Source organism: Phodopus roborovskii, unplaced genomic scaffold (assembly GCF_943737965.1).
Source record: "Phodopus roborovskii unplaced genomic scaffold, PHOROB, whole genome shotgun sequence".
Classification (NCBI taxonomy): Eukaryota; Metazoa; Chordata; class Mammalia; order Rodentia; family Cricetidae; genus Phodopus; species Phodopus roborovskii.
The window spans coordinates 48,799,518-48,816,824 of record NW_026126407.1 but is presented as its reverse complement, the minus strand read 5'-3'; the positions used below and the strand labels follow the sequence as shown (position 1 = coordinate 48,816,824).

The following is a 17,307-nucleotide window of genomic DNA, read 5'->3' as shown; positions in this document are numbered from 1 at the left end:
CTGGCTTTATAAGCAGGAACAAAAGACAGTCATTAGATCAAGTATTAGTATGTATTTATGCACAATAAAAACATTTACAAGCTGAACTGGAAATCTTAGCTGAAGTTTAACAGTTTTTGTTTATTATATTAAATAACCAAAACACCTTTTATTCCCAAAAAATTGGTAAAGAATAAATAATGTAATTTACAATATGGTACAAAAAATAATCAGAAGGACAGGCATTCTGCTTTATACATACACTGTATATTTATAGTATAAAACAAATTCACATCTCAAGCCGGAAACCTCAGATGATATGGCTTAACGATTATCAAAGCAAACAGCACTGAGTTCTGCCTGCCGGCTGCACTCCTCCCACCAGCCAGGGTATCTTACTAACTAGTAAGGCTCGCCTGGTGCAGTGCTTCCAAAACTGGACTGACCGCATCAGGCTATCCTCTTGGAACGGTATACTGTGGGTTTCTTTCCTTTTTTTATTTCTTTAAAATTGATTTTTCTTTTTTTTTAATTTTTTAAAAATTAAGACAAAGTATGGTACTTCCTCATGAATGCATCTGACAGATCTGTTTAAAAAGTACATGAAATAATTTCCCTCTAAACTTGTTTTGACCATTTCAAATAATGTGGTCTGATTAAAAATGCTATTAAATTGAATGAGACTTCCCCTAGCAGTGAGGCCACAAGGAATGAAAAAAAAAGAACAAGCTGGGGAAAAAAGGTTGACCAACAGATGAAATGTCCCCAAAGTCATACTCCCTGAGCAAGTATATTATGCCTTTACAGGATATATGAACTTCAACTTGCCTGAGCATCTTCTATAGGACACAATCCATGCCAAGCACCAGAGATACTGAATCTCAATCTTTTGAAAAGACAATCAACAAAAAGTATAAGACATTAGCATTAAGAAAAAATTTTCTCAATGGGGCGGTGGTGGTGCATGACTTTAATCCTAGAATATAGAAGGCAGAGGCTGTTGAATATCAGTGAGTTCAAAGATAGCCAGGGTTACACAGAGAATGTGCGCACGTGCGTGTTTTGTGTGTTTGTGTATGTGGTGGATCTCAAAAACAGATCTCATGTATATCACACTAAGTTCCCATGCCCAATGGAAGCCCAATGGTGAACATGAACCATCAAAACTGATGGAAAGGCAGAGAAAGACAAAGAATCCAGGAGGCTTCTTTGCTGTTTTTAAAAATCTCCAACCGTTAACAGTTTCCAGTTTTATATATGGATATTTGATTAGGTTGGGAGAAGTTATACCCATTGATTCTCTGCTACAAATAATTAATATGGTGATGATGAGCAAATGTGTCTGTCTGCCTGTTTAAAAAAAAAAAAAAGCAGTGGAATCTTCTGGAATCCTGCCAGGTTCCCTGTAGTAAGGAGTCAGTCCATTCCACTCCTGCCTGCTGCTAGGTGACAAGGGCTGTAGGCTCTGCTCCTCAAAGCAACCTCAATTCCTTTTAGAGGACGCAGAGTAATGTGCGCCTCAAGGTATTTATTGCCCAGTGGGAATCAGTTTAGGAACTGAACTGCCTAGTACTATATGCTCAGTTACCAGGAGGCTACACGCACCTATTCTTAATGTGGGAGAATCTGCCTGAAACAGTGGAAGGGCAGCTAGCAGTGGTCTAAGCTGAGCCTGGTATCCTAACTGTGCTACAGTCTCAAGACCGAAATACCTTCAGCTAAGTAAGGGAGTGCTGGAAACACACGATTGGGTAAAGACACACTAGTGACTTCACCAGTCTTCCCTAACAGACTGCTTGCTGTTCTCCTCATCCTCTTAAGAGTTTTAGACTTACCAGACCTAGGGGTTTACATGTCAGGATCTGGGGCCGATCCTTTACCAGTACCAGTGACAGGAGGATCCTAGGAGGTGAAGGAATTTGCTGTCAAAAGTCACTATCCTCTCAGTTCCTGCAGTGGAGCCTGTATTCTAGAGTTTGTAGTAGATGGTGAGACAAATGGATCAGTGTTCCACCAGGGAGGTTTCCAACCCATTCTTCATTGCAGACAGAGAGAAGTAAGGGCCTGAGCTGCAAATAAGGAAAGAACAGGTAGAGAGCAGAGGTGGCAGTTTCAGGACTGTCAAGCCAGATGTGGCGCAGGCCTTTAATCTTAGCACTTGGGAGGCAGAGATGAGTTCCAGGCCAGCCTGGTCTAGAGACTGAGTTATAGGAACAGTCAGTCAGGGCTATACAGAAAAACGCTGCCTGAAAAAAATCAGAAAGAAAGAAAGAGAGAGAAAGAGAGAAAGAGGGAGGGAGGGAAGAAGGGAGGGACAGAGGAAGAAAGGAAGAAAGAAGAAAAGGAAAGGACCTGTCAGCCCTGGCTGCTATGCTATGTGGAGAGTGAGCAGTGAGAAGATAATACAAGTGTCACCTGTTCACCCAGAACATTCTGGGTCCAGCAGGAGTGACTGTGTTGCAAGGATCTACTGAGGGCAAAGGAGGGGATGAAACTCCTTTTGGCACCATTCTAAACAGGTTAGCCACAATCATGACTGCTGACCACTGCTGGGCTCCAGAAGACAGCTGCTAAAATACCACCAAGAGGTGAGCTCTTACAATACTCTGACATTTGAACCCTGCTTAAGTCCCAGAACGGGAAGAGAGGCTGCCTGGGGCAAAGGCAATCCTCAGACTCCAGCAATAACACATGGAAAATAAGAGCACATACAAAAGCTTTAGCTGGAGATACAGTGAGAGGCAAGTAAGTAGAGAAGAATGGTATCTTAGGCCACCTAGAAAGAACTGGGCATTTAGCATAGGAAGAGGGCAGAGCCACCTAGAAGAAGACTCTTACTATTCCTTGTCCATGTCTCCTAATTCTTAAACCACAAGAAAACCATTTTTTTCCAACTAGCTTTGTAAGATTCTATAAAACACCCATACAACCTGGAGGACATACTTTCTTTCACCCTTCTTACATCAGGAAGAACCAAACCTCTGCTAGCTACATGACTCTGGGACCCTTTTCTGCTTCATGGTCAAGGTATTCAGGAAGTGTATTAGCTTGCAGATACCATCAACCAAGACCCTGGTCCATACTCAGTGTCCCTTGCAACATGACCACAGACAGAAGAGCCAAGTGGGGGAAAGGGTATCAGAAGAAAGCAGCAGTGGCTGTGACCTCCCTGCACACTCACTAAACAGCTCCCAAGACAAAATGAACACCAGGCATGTCTCTGGCAAGGAGGAAACCCTCTGGAAGGCTTAACACACAGTTAAGACACACAGTTGGGATTGCCACACAGGCTATAGGACTGTAAGGAATCTGATACCAAAAATATTTCTGATGTCTACCCTTCTCAGAGCTCGTCTTGGTCTGTGTGAATGGTACTGCCCCCGCTTGTTGGGACAGGCCATGATCAGCTGCTCCTATGGGCTGCGTATCATATGCTGTTAGAAGTGCTCTGGTTCACCGTCTCCTGGGGATTCTGGGCTTGACTCTCTCTGTGAAGACAGTTTCATGGGCCAGCCCTGTACACTTCCCTTGTGGATTCCAGGATGCCCATGTCACAAGGCACAGTCACTGAGAGAGGTCACCAACAGGATTACCACCTCCTCCACCATCAAAAAGAACCTCTCGGCGGCCAGGCTCATTGATGGACAATTCTTGGGCCAGGTCATTAAATCGAGATATGTAGTCAATGCTGTTTTCATTCATCATGCACACCAACTGGGAATCTACCACCTGTAGGACAGAAGGGACAAGAAGACCACATTAGCTGGAAGATGGCTTACCATCCTGACTAGAGGCTCTTGGCCCCCCCCCCCCCCATAGCAGAATGTCAATAGAAGGAGACTATTGCTCTACCAGGAATTTCAGATTCCTTGGTAGTCTAAGCACATGGACTTTCTGTAAGTACATACTCTGCACATGATCTTATGAAAGCCTCCAGGAACATGAGACATCTGAGGCTGAGTTATAGTAGCAGCCCTCCCAGATTCTCATGAGGAAGACAATCCACAGAAAGGTCAACGGTGACAAGAGAAGGCTGAGATCAAAGTAGGCAAGCAAAGCAGTGGTGCCTCAGAGAAGAGTTATATGAGGTGCTCCTAAGTGTTAGGATCTCAAAAGTGTGGGTACAGATACATCAACATTCGAGGAAAAATTCTCATCCCAGGGCAAAGGCTATGAGAAGGCACAAAGTGCAGCTGCTCAAGAAACACTAGAAAACTGGTACACTCAGCCCATTAAGCAAGGTAGAGAGAGAACTATTGGGAAGGACACAGAAATTTGTAAGTCCTGGGTGTTAAAGACATTATCCTGTGGAGCTGTTACCATTATTGTCTCTCTCCATTACAATGGAAGATTCATGAGAACAGGAAATTCTGTCCATATAGTGACTGTAGTAACACTTGGTAAAACTCACATGATTTTTTTCTTGGTAAACTACATGATATGAATTAATATGGGAAGAACTAAATTTTAAAATTCTTACTGGCAATGTTGAACAAAATGAAACCTGTTCTAAAAAAAAAAGGAGGGCTGGAAAGACGGCAAGTGCATAATAACAGTATTTGCTATCTGCTGCCAAGCCTGATGCTCTGCGGTTGATTCCTAGAACTACAGCAATGTAGAAGGGGATAACATGCATGCAAGTAGTCTTTTGACTGCTCTACATGTGCACGTGTATGCACACACAATTAAAAAAAAAAAAGTAGAGCAAAGATAGGAAATTATGTATACCTATAATACCACAACTTTTGAGGCTGAAGCAGGCAGATGTAGTATTGTTTGTTCAAGACCAGCCCAAAGTACATAGCAAGACCTTGTCCCAAAACAGACTTCCTCCATTTATGTATTCATCCCCTACTTCCATGGTATCAATCTGTAACCAAAACAGATTCCCTTATCCTTATAGACTATACCCATCATTCTCAGATCACTGCTTTCGAAAATGATTATTACCACACCTCTAGATGACGGTGTCCTTTCCAAAGGCAGTGATGTTTAAAGTATAGAGCTTTTAGGAAGACCCTCTGCTGAATATACTGGCTCTTTGTCTTCTGATGAATGTGTGTCCCTTCACTTGTTATATATACAATATTCTGTGTTGCTCACTGTCCTGAATCACCAGAGAAAACGAAAATGCTGACTTGGGAGTCTGGCTGCCTTGAAACGCAACATTCCTGACCTCCAGGCTTCAGCAATGTCCATCTCATAGATACTAGGAACTTATATAGTGTTCACACTAAGAGGAAAGGAAAGCAGGTGGTCTTAGGTTTGTATCCCAGCACTCACAGAAATGCAGGGATTGGCACCTGGAATCACAGCTAGGAGTTCAGAGACAGGTGGATCCCTAGAGCTCACTGGCCAGACAGCTAACCAGAATCAATGAGCTCCAGGTTCAGCTTCCTGCCTTAAAAATTAAGGTAGCAGTCTAGTGCCACGGTGAGTGGATAAATAAATGTGCTTGTTGCCAACCCAAATAACCTAAGTTCAATCCCTGAGGCTTACAGAGTAGGAGAAAACCAATTCTTGTAAGCTACACTCAGATCTAACACCTCACTATCTCCACAGTGCATAAGGACAGAGTAAATAATTAAACAAAATAAAAATAAAAGACAGAGAGCAATTAAGGAAGGAAAGTTTGTGGACTCTGAACTCCATACACACGTACACATAAACACACACACACACACACACTTCCACTATTTCCCAACTGTTGGGATTAAAGGCGTAAGCCACCACCACCTATTTTTTAGGCTAGGTTAGAAGTCAGCAAGTCCCAAGTGATCCTCCTGTTTGAGCCTTCCCACACTTAAAGCTGGGTTCCTGGCAAATGCTTGATGACCAGGTTACACGAGTGTTGACAACCAAATTCTTGCCCTCATGATTGCAAAGTAAATATCCTTAATCACCTAACCATCTCTTGAACTTCTCTATTCTTACATTGTTTGGAAACTGTCAAGCATGTCATGGTTCAGCTCAGGCGTGATCAAAACATTCCACTACTCCATCTCAAAATCCACACTGGAAAACTGAGAAACTAATGTATTTTTGTGAAAATCTTTTGTGTTTTTTAAAAATTATTTATTAACCCAACCCACCTACTTTTAAATTTTTTATTTTATGTTTATTGGTGATTTGCTTACATGTATGTCTGTATTTTATAGATGTCTGTATGTCAGAAACCCTGGAACTAAAGTTACAGACAGGTGTCAGACACCATGTGGTTGCTGGGAAATTGAACCCAGCTTCTCTGGAAGATCAGCCAGTACTCTTAACCACTGAGCCATCTATCCAGTCCCACCCCAAAAGTTGTGTTTTTATATTGTTATTATTGATCTCCCCCCCCCCCCAAGACAGGGTCTCATTCTACAGGCTAGGCTGATCTCAAACCACAACTATCCTCCCTCAGTCTCCCAAGTGCTTGGATTATAGGATTATGCTACCATGAATCATGGAAACAGCTATTTTGAATATAGTTTTGACCTGAACTGTCCTTCAAGTGTCTTCCTATAATACTCTCCTGGAATAACTAGAAGGCCTTGTGATACCCAGGGAACCAGCTTGGGAAATGTTGCTTGAGGATCCTTCTCCAATGGTGTGTACTTTGATTAAGTCTCTCATGCTGCTGTTCTGCCTCTAGAGCTGGCCCTGTAGTGGAGGGCACACAGACAATGTGAGAGCCTCTGGATGACTCCAGGAACAGACAGCCTAGCTACAACATGGAAAAGGACAGAACTCTACTGCAGAACCTGTTCCTAAGTTCCACAGGGTCCACAGGGTCATGGCCACAAAACCTTACAGGGAAATGCTACTCAAAGGCTTCTGCAGCCAGAGCAGGAAAGGTGATAAAATAACATCTTACAACTTTCAAAGGGCACTATACCTTACAGATCAGGTAACCGAGACAGCGCAAAGTTACACAGCAAGGCAAGGACATGACGAGATTCAACAGCGTTCTGCCCACCTTTGGTGACTTGGCTCTCCACCCTGATCCCAGGCTTCCCAGGTTAAGAAGCCTACAAAGGACAGCTGCTACTTACAGTTTGCTGTGGGCCATCAGTTGTCCCAGTGCTGCCAGATCTCAGAGTTTTAGGCCTGTATGTTCTTCTATCTGACATACAGTCCCCATGAACATTCCTTAAGACCCACAGGACCTGGGAGGGATCCCACAGCCTCCCAAATGTGGTGGGAAGTTAAGTTCAGGAGTACAGCAATGTACTTACTTCTGCAACATCAGCAAGAGACCTGGACACAAAAGAGTCCCTTGAATTTCCATCCAACAAGCTAGGACCAAGCAAAGATGTGCCGCTGTTGGCCCCAACAGTAGTTGGTAGCATCTTCTTGCTCTTCTCTGGAGATATGAAGCTGGCTGCAGAGATAAAGCTGAATCAGGCATAGGTGTCCAACTAGCTCAGTTAGGCCCTTCTATGTCTCTACTTTCACACTTGTTTCAAAGGCTACAGATGGCATCCTTACGCTATAACATGCTTTTGTCATCTAATAATGTTAGTGTACATTCATCTTTATTGTTTTCCAAGGGGCCCAAGGTGCTGTACTCCTCCTATATTGTATTCTCTGTGGCCAGACCCTCACTGATGGGCATTAAGGTTGATTCTGACTTTATAGATTGCAGATGATATTGCTCATGTCCACTTTGTTTCTTGTGATAGTAAAACCACTGGGTGTGGGGCTGGTTCCCTGCACTCCCCACCAGGCATCGTACCCATAATTGAGGATAATCAAATTTGGGATAATAAGGTAGAAGCCTGGGACTTGGCAACTATAAAAGTTAAACTTAGCCATCCATTCTCAATACACCCACTAAAGAAACAAGTAATAGGGAAAAGCAGAAAAAGGAGATTTATTTACTGTAGCACCATTAGTAAGAGGAACAAAAATAATCAGGTTCAGTGATCCCATCCCGCAGATCCATATTCAGGGTACTGGCAGGTTTGGGTTTAAACAGGGTCAGAGATAAGAATAATTAAGTAATCTTGGCCAACGTGTAGTCTTAGGCATTTCTCATCCATCATTGCTTCAGCTTCAGTCTATCCTACAGAGAGGTTTGATAAGTTATAAGAACTGAATGGAACCTCTTTCTGGGGGAAAAAAGACATTTTACAATTCTCTATATGTGGTCAAAAACACCACAAGTCAGCTGCAACATCCACTTCAGAGTATCTTACTGAAAATATATAAAGAAACTGAGAGCATAAAGATAGTCTGGTCTGTTTATTTTTTTGTCTTTGTAAGAAAGTTGGGCTAGCTGGACAGATTGGAGAAGGTACCGAGACCCAGATGAGTGACCTGAAGGTTTTGTCTATATTGGGCTAAGGGCTCTTAGAGTCTATAAGCAGGCCAACATTCAGAAACTACACAATGAAAATCTGCATCTTCCTATATGCAAATTATACTTTAAAAAGTTAACTCAGAAATAAACACTTGTGAAACAAGCAAAAGTGCTCTCAGAAGTGTGGCCTGACTCCAATCTTGAAAAGAAGATTCCTCCAGAAACACTTACCAAACAAGCTGCTGAGGGAGGAATCTGTGGAGTCGCTAGGGTACCACTGGGGGTCATGAGTGGGAGAGGCAATCCAGTTGGGCTGGGGGCTGCTGGATGGGGAGGGAAGACTCTTGGAACTGTCACTGCCATTCAGTTTTGCTGGAGAAAGAGGGACTCCTTCACCTGTCAACCAAAATCCAAGGTCAGAGAGGCCTCCCTCATCCCAGAGCAAGGCAGCAGGAGGCAAAGGCTATGTAAAACTGAACCCAGGAGACCCAGGATACGCTGGGCTCACACCAAAGGGACAGCGAGCAGTTGTCTACAAACAAGGATCACAGAGCCTTCAGGGCAATATCATGCTCTAAGAAGGGCACAATGCCAAACACAGCAGGCAGGGTCAGGCCCTGTGCCAAGAGCCTATGCATGTTCCTGATTCCATCCTGTAGGGTACAGAGTTCCCAGTCTACTACTGAGAAAAAGTAAGGTTCAGGCAAGTCAGAGCTCTATCAAGCCCACGGGTTAAAGAGCTGTGAGTTCATGTCTGCCTGAACCCCTCAATGTGAGTCATGTCAGCAGGCAATAGCTGTACCACTACCACCAGGAATACCACAGAATGAGTGGCAATCAGGCACTTGGTGACTATCTGTGCAGGTACTTCCTAAGCACCACCTGCAAAACATGTAGGTTACCTCCCAGAGATGCACAAACAGGAAACTGATCCCCAGGCTTCAGAGAGCCTTCTACACCATTCCATTCTTACCTCAAGGTCAGGAGCAACCCAACCAGAACATTAGCTCCCAGATACCACTCCTGCCTGAGTCAGGTAGCGGAACCTTGTAGTGGTAGATATATATTCAATGTTAAAAATTGATAGCTACACTGGTACTTTACCAGCAAGTTTGGTAAATACTTAGGCAGATCAGGTCCCCTTTGGCAAGTCCAGTTGCACTATCCTAGTTAAAACCTGGTTCTGGGAAAGGTGTGCAAGGCCATCTGTACTTACTGTACTGGCCAGAACTGATGGCAATCTCAATGATGGAGTCACTGATCTGTGTGGCAGGTTCTCCCTGTGAGAGAACATCTTCAGGTGGGCCAGGTAGGGATATGTCAAGCAGTGCAGAAACATTGGGTGGGGAGAGCCTGGTGCTGGAGCTCTCTGATGAGGGTAAAGGTGTGGAAACACCATTCTGGAGATGAGTCTTGGGCAGCTCAGGTAAGCACAGAACAGACGATCCCTGCCAGGAGGGGGACAAATATTGTTCAAATACAACGTGCCCATCATCACTTGTAACAGTGAGTACAGCCTCCACCTCTAGCTTGGCAGCTACAACAAATGCAGGGTCTTCCATTCTTCAAAGGGAAGAATACACTCAGGAAATATATTTCTTCAGAAGAAAGTTAAACCAGGGTAGGGTGAGCCTATTTCCATTGGTGGCATCTAGGTAAAGAGCAATGCTCAAAAAGCCACCAACTGTCTGGGCAATGGTGGTGCATGCCTTTAATCCCGGCACTCAAGAAGCAGAGGCAAGCAGATCTGTGATATTGAAGACAGCCTGCTCTATAGAATAAGTTCCAGGACAGACAGAGCTGGACAGTGAAACACTGTCTTGAAAAACCAAAAAAAAGGAAAACAAACAAAATGCCTAAAACAGAAAGCCACCAGCCAATTTTCTGCCCTCTCCCTCCCCCCCAACAGGGTTTCTCTGTATTGCTTTGGAGCCTGTCCTCGAACTTGCTCCATAGACCAGGCTGGACTCGAACTCATAGAGATCCACCTGCGTCTGCCTCCCAAGTGCTGGGATTAAAGGTGTGAGTCACCAATGACTGGCTATTAACAGCCAATTATGTCTTGCTTCCTAGGCCAAAATGCCCAGTCCTTTTAGACATGGAATTTAATAAAAGAAGCTAGAACCAGGGACAACATGGTTCATTCATTCATGAGGCAATAGGTAAGGCAGGTTGAAGGACAACACTGATGCTGGAAAGCATGACCTGTGTACTCAGGGAGGAAGGGCACTGAGGCCCTAAGGTATACTCTACCTGGAAACCATCTGTCATTGGCTCCTGCTCTGGTCTTGGAACACTGATAAACGGGTCACTATTGCCCTGGAACAACAAGAACACGGATGAGTTTTTGGTGCTGAACTGGGTTAACAGCTATGTGCTTGTCTGGCTGAGCATCAAAGAAAAACTCATCTCAGTCACTGTAGTCTTCCCACAGACAAAGGTGAGAGAATGGGCTGTGTTCCAGGCTGGAAATGATGGACAGCCATAAGACTGTTGCTTCTGCACTTAAATTCTTTTCATTGCTTTTTAAGAGGAAACAGAATAGCTTAGTAAGAGTAAGAGGCTGACCACATAATTTCAGGCCCTAGAGCCCCATGGGATCCCCCATCTACCCTCCTTTTAAATAGGCTGAAATCAGAGCATTTGGAGATTTAGGAGAAAAAAGAGTGGTCAAGGCTATATGAGCTATTCTCTACCAAAATATAGCAAGTACATACTACCACCTGAGTAGGGACCCATGGGCTGATGTCAGCCTCTGAGTTCAAATGCAGAACTACTTGCTTGTTTTAGCAATGGATTCTTTAGCATCACACAGCATACCTGTCTCTTCACTCCTCCCACTCTGTGCTCCATGGTAGATGTTCAAAACTTGACTTCCCTGGCTCAGGGTCTCCTCTAACCATCAGGCCTCCAAAAGTGCAACAGGGTCCAGTATGATCCCAGCCCATGACCTTGCTCCAGAAGCTATCAGTAATGCCAAATTAGCCCTTGTAAATGCACTCACCCTTACAGAAGTAACAGGGTCTCTGTTCTGGTGTGGTCCAGTGTCACTCTGCCCTGAGATGGCAGTGGTTACTTGTTCTGAAGACAGTGGAGAGATGCCAGATGAGCCATCGGTATCTAAAACTGGCAAAGGACTTCCAGGGATGATGCCAGCACTTTGAGCTGCTAAGTCGATGGCACCTGGCAACAGGAATGATATATCAAATCTCTATTCCATAACACTCCACTCCATGATGTATGCCCTACGTTTGGGACAGCTTCTCCCTCCACCTCTCTTCAGTGAAAAGCCAAGGGACTTGAAATACTTTTAGTAAAGCAGTAAGACATTATGCCTTGGAGAAGAAGAGAACATTACAAAGATGTATGACAAAAAAAAAAAAAAAAAAAAAAGCGACTAAGGAATCTCACATAGTGGCTGTCACTGTGCACATTACAGACTTACTAGGCAGGTGACTGGTGGCCTGAGATGGGAGGACCTTGGGCACTATTGGTCGAGACAGAGCTGCTTTGGTAAGAGAAGACTGGATGGGCCGGAACCAGCCTCTCCCTGTGAGGGGAAGATAAATGCAGTCATATCAACTGGTTTGTCCATGCCCTACAGTGCACAATGAGGTTATGGAAGGTTTTCCTTCATAGACATAGCTAGGATCATAGCAAGTCACTCAACATTCCAAACACTTGCTAACTTTGGGAATGAGAAGTATTATCACACAGGCTCCTAAGAAGGAGATCTAGGTTCAGTTCCCAGCACTTATATGATGGCTCCCAACCACCAGTTAACTTCAGTTTCAGGGACTCCAAAACTCTCTTCTGGCTTCCATGGCCACGAGACAAGAAAATGTTAAACATATATACATGCAGATAAAACATCCATACACAAAAAAATTAAAGAATAAAAGAATGCAACTTATGGAGGGACTAGAGAGATGACTCAGTAGTTAAGAGCAATTGCTGCTCCTGCAGGGGACCCAGGTTTGTTTCTTAGCACCCACTCAGGGACTCATGACCTCCTCCAACTGAAGATCTGATACATCTTCTGGCTTTTGATGCCATAAAGGCACATACACATACACATGAAAATAAGTAAAACTTAAAAAATAAATAAAAAGGAAAGAAGATTCATGAGGGCTGGAAATTTAACAGTTCAGCAGTACATCAGTTGATCAGCCTACAGCTCTGGATTTGATCTCCAGAATCATAAGCAAAGTCCTAGTCCCTACTTCAAATGACTTGACAGATTTACATGACCCCACCTGGGTGGTATTGCCCTACATGTGAAATTTGGATGGGGGGATGGGAGGGGAGGGTGGTCAGGGTGCATGTGAGGGGGGAGAGAGGGTAAGAGGGAGAAAGGGAGAGGGAAGGAGGGAGGGAGGGGAACTGGGATTGACATGTAAAATAAAAAAATAATAATAATAAAAAAATTAAAAAAAAAAAAAAACTAAAACAAGCACTTGTGTTTAACTACAAAACCCACCAAAGGCTTATGTCAAAGCACCAGGGTACCCACTGAATTTACAGATGGTGTAAATAAAAAAAGTGATCATACACCCCAACCCCAACAACACATTTATTTTGTAAGTGCCTGTCATGATTCTACAAGCAGAAAGTGAACACACACAACTGAACTCATTGGTGCTGCCAACAAAGACAATAGAACACACCCTGAAAGAAGGTACACCACTGGCAGTCTTTCTGCACACAATGGCAGCCACGCCCAACACAGTGGGTATGAAACACACTTAGTATGTTGGTAGAATAAACACAGATATGCTAGAAATGTCACACAAATAGCCATGGAAACCCACACAATATAGTCCTACAGTGAGGCACATTCAGGGAAAGCTATTCCAGGAATCCCTTGCCTTACCAGCTATAGGAGAATTAGACAGGATGGAGAAGGAGCACACATTGTGGGACTGGTTTTCAGAAGGTCTAGGGAGCAGTGTCCTCTGTAAGAAAACAATGCATATAGTAAAGGTGAAATTCAGTGTCAAAAAAAAAAATCAGTCTAGAATGCTTAAGAATGAAACCTTTCCCAAGGAAAACTGAAGAAATACCAGTAGGAACTAGTTCAAACCTAGAATGGTCTGGATTTGGCTGGTACATATGGTACATATAGGCATCTGTTTACAACCATGGGGTAGATAGGCTGATAGGGCTCAATGTTGAACATTTTGGTGGGCAGAATGCAGAAAGTTAAGGGACTGCTTGTAACAATAGGCACTAAGACACAAGAGATGCTCATTTCTAGGTCTCCTTCCTGCATGTGAACAAAAGGTCCTGATGTACTTATAAGTACCTATTTAGCTAAGAAGAACCTGCACTGACCACTGACAGTGCTAACAGTACAACATTTACACCTGATCATGACACAACTGAGACTTGCACAGAGATGATACTCCGATCATATATAAAGGACTTGGGTTTCCTTGAGACCTTTGCTCATGCATGATCTCTCCAGGAAGTTGGCAAATAACAGAGACCAGAAAGAATTGAGGATGATAGCACGATCAACCCATTAACATCTTTACACACTTTTGAGGCTTACCATACCTCATTCCAGAGGCTAGGTAGTACTTGGTAAGTTTTTTCCATAAAGGGCCAGAAAGAATGCTTTGGGGCCACTATTGTCCCTGAGCTTATGGGAAAGCAGCCACAGAAGAGTGTGGACATAACCGACTATGACTCTCTGTCAATAAAGCCTTACTGATTTACAAAAATATTAAGTGGAAAAGACCACATACTGTATAATCCCATCTGAGGAAATACCCAGAATAGGCAAGTCCATAGAGATAGGTGAGTTGGCAATTATTAGCAACAAGGTTTCTTCTGAGTGATGAGAATATTCTATGAAAAGAACATGAGCTGGTATCAACCCATACGTACACTAAAACCTATCCAACAGTGAGTAAGCTTTATAGGGTAGGTGTGTGTGTGTGCATGCGCGCATATATATAATGGATATTTTATTTTTTTTATTTGTTTTTCTTAGAAAGAGGGTTTCTCTGTGTAGCTTTGAAGCCTGTTCTAGAACTCACTCTTGTACACAGGGCTGGCCTCAAACTCACAGAGATCTGCCTCCTGAGTGCTGGGATTAAAGGTGTGGGCCACCACCACCGGCTGAATATCTTCAATGATAAAAACAGGATGGGGCTGGGAAGATGGCTCAGGGAGTAAGCAGTTGGCATGCATGTATGACATAGGAACTCAGATCCCCAGCAGCCACATAAATGTCAAGTAGGCATGTAAAGCCATCTGAAACTCCAGATTGCAGGAAGCAGAGACAAGGGATCCCCTGAGCAAGCAGGCTAGCTAGATTAACAGAGCTTGAGAGCCCCGAGTTCAAATGAGAAGCCTTGCCTCAATATAAAGATGGAGAGCATTAAGGAAGAATTTGCTATAGACTTCTGGCCTCCATATGCACAGACCTGTACACACATTGTGCCACCACTAACAGTCATTCAGGAAACAAAACAGATTCGGTTTAGACCATGGGGTTTAGTTTAATATTCAGTAGTTGAATTTAGCAGGCACAGAGTCTCTACTAAGTCAGGAAGTATTTTTCCACTTCTGGGACAAAGGAGGAAAGAAACTGAAGTTAAATTTAGAACTAAGGGAGCATGAACAAAAATTAAAAATTAAAAAATTTAGAAGACATACTTCCTAACACCATTCATATAATAGTCCTTTGTTTTATAACATGGTCTCACCCTGTAGCCACTAAGTTCAACATACTTCTTATTTATAAATTAATATCAAGAAAGAAAAATGTAGCTACTACTGCTAGTTTACTGGCAAGGCAAGATGCCACTACAAAAAAATATTTTCTTTAAAATCTTAACATTATGTTCATTTACTTAGTGTGTAGTCAAACCACGACATGTATAGAGATAAGAAGACAACTTTACAAGTTGGATTTTTCCTTCTAAAATGTGGGGATGGAACAAAGATTTTAAGACTTAGTGACAAGTATCTTTACCCACTAAGACTTCACCAGACCCAGAGGAAAAAGTTACTAAGAGACAAGCAAAAGGAAACTAATCTATTCATGTCTTCCAAAAACTACACACATTCACAAATTCCTATTGCTATGTTATTACGGCCTTACTTCCTTTGTCTTTAATGTGGAAATGCTGCTATCTTCTTTCTCAGGTGATGAGAGATGTCTGTAAATGTTTCTCTTATTGGTTAATGAATAAAGCACTGTTGGCCAATAGGAAAGCAAGATAGATGGGACTAGGAGACAAGGAGGAGTCAAGAAGAAGTAGGTAGGAATTTCAAGATGTAGGACCAACAGGGTAGAACTCAGGGCCTTCTGTTCCAGTAAGATAAGACCACATGGAAATACTTAGATTAATAGAAATGGGTTAATATTTAAGACAGAGCTAGCCAATAAGAAATGCTAGTAACAGGCTAATAGCATTATATCTAATACTGCGTCTCTGTGTGTTATTTGGGGCTGGTGCAGATGTGGGCCCAGGCTGGCGGGAAAACTGCTCGTTAACACTTGCGTACCTTGTATATCATGGCTTGTAGATGTTATTTGTGGGTTCTCCTAGCACTTACTACAGTTTTACAAATCCTTGCTTCTGCCAGCCAACTTTTGCCTCCTGACTGTTTTAAGCCAAGTTTAAATATCCCAGGTTAGACACTCTTGTGACCTGGAACCCCAGCCTTGTATAGAAGTAATTTTCAATGCTAATCAAAGTCTATCTTGATGGCATATAAGTTATCAATCTCATTATCAGCAAAAGTAGCCTTTCTACTGCTGCTCTCAGATTGTTAGATGGGGTAATCCTTGAAGGTCTCTGGACATTTCTCTAGAGTCAGTTTTCTCTTCAAACCTACAATGGCTCCCTCTATTATGGTATCACCCCCCACCCTCACCCCCCCCAGCTCTCATCATAGAGCCCTCATCTAGTAGCTGATGAAAACAGGAACAGACACCCACAGCTAAACACTGAGCTGAGAAGGAGTAGTGATAAGAAAAGGGGTAAAGACCAGGCTACAGAAACCCACAGTGACAGCTGACCTGAACAAGGGGGAGCTCATGGACCCCCAGACTGATAGCTGGGAAACCAGCATTATACAGACTCAGACCCCCTGAACGTGCGGCTCAGTTAGAAGGCCTGGGCAGTCTAAGGGATCTCTGACAGTGGAACCAGGATGTATCCCTGGTGCACGAAAGGACTTTGGGAGCACATTCCCCATGGAGGGATACTCCCTTAGCCTAGAGACAGGTGGGAGGGCCTAGACCCTACTCCAAATGAATTGACAGATTTTGATGATCCCTCCTGGAAGGCATCACCCTCCCTGTGGAGTGGGGGTGGGGTGGGGGCAGGAATGGGATGGGAAGGAGGGAGAGGGAACTGGGATCGATATATAAAATAAGAAAAAATTATATATATATATAAAATAAAAAAACAAAAAACAAAGTTTATCTTTATTTATATGGGTACCAGTACATTTTCTGTTCATGGCTTTATTTTTCCTATTAAAAGAAAGACAAGGGCAGGAATTTTCTCATTTCACTCTAAAAACCAAAGGCATGTAAGAAAACAGTTCTCCTGTCCAGTTCAGTAGCTAGAGTAGGAACCTAACAGACATTCTACAGATGCACAGACTCAAGCAACGTTCCCTCACCTGGACCACCAGTGGCTTTCGTAAGTGCCGTTTCCGTAGTTTCTTAGGCTTTGGTGAAAAAAAGTCTGACTGTATCTATGAGACAAAGAACATGAACATTCTTAGAATAGGCATTCTACCTGTGAAGCATACCATAGCCACCCAACCTGGCACTCCCAGCACTCACACTGATGGAGTCCAGGTGCTGCCTAAAAGTCAGCTCCGCCTCCTTACTGGGAGAGAAGAGCTTTCCATGTCGACTATTGGGTGGCAAAGTCGTTGGGACAGCAAAGAGGCCACCATCTGAATCACCACTTCCTGTGCTAGAGGAACCAGCCACCAAGAGAGGCCTTGGGGGGTTTCTCAAACCTGGAACAGAAGGGAGAATTATGTGCTGACACTTACATCCCATCCCC

The 17,307-nt window shown here is 43.4% G+C and overlaps 1 protein-coding gene across 5 annotated transcripts in view; it reads right to left on the bottom strand.

The window, feature by feature from the left end:
- Positions 1-37: 37 nt before the first annotated feature.
- The window catches only part of Cramp1 (cramped chromatin regulator homolog 1), a 60,678-nt gene continuing 43,408 nt past the window's right edge, over positions 38-17,307 (bottom strand). For all 5 annotated transcript variants that reach the window (XM_051181137.1, XM_051181136.1, XM_051181138.1 and 2 more), the window contains exons 12-21: positions 17,079-17,260; positions 16,913-16,987; positions 13,137-13,218; positions 11,709-11,813; positions 11,268-11,446; positions 10,517-10,582; positions 9,480-9,711; positions 8,495-8,659; positions 7,197-7,342; positions 38-3,708 (exon numbers count right to left, since the gene is read on the bottom strand). In XM_051181137.1, the coding sequence (XP_051037094.1) occupies positions 3,544-3,708; positions 7,197-7,342; positions 8,495-8,659; positions 9,480-9,711; positions 10,517-10,582; positions 11,268-11,446; positions 11,709-11,813; positions 13,137-13,218; positions 16,913-16,987; positions 17,079-17,260 (1,397 nt within the window). In that variant the 3' untranslated portion in view covers positions 38-3,543. The remainder of the gene's footprint in view (positions 3,709-7,196; positions 7,343-8,494; positions 8,660-9,479; positions 9,712-10,516; positions 10,583-11,267; positions 11,447-11,708; positions 11,814-13,136; positions 13,219-16,912; positions 16,988-17,078; positions 17,261-17,307) is intronic.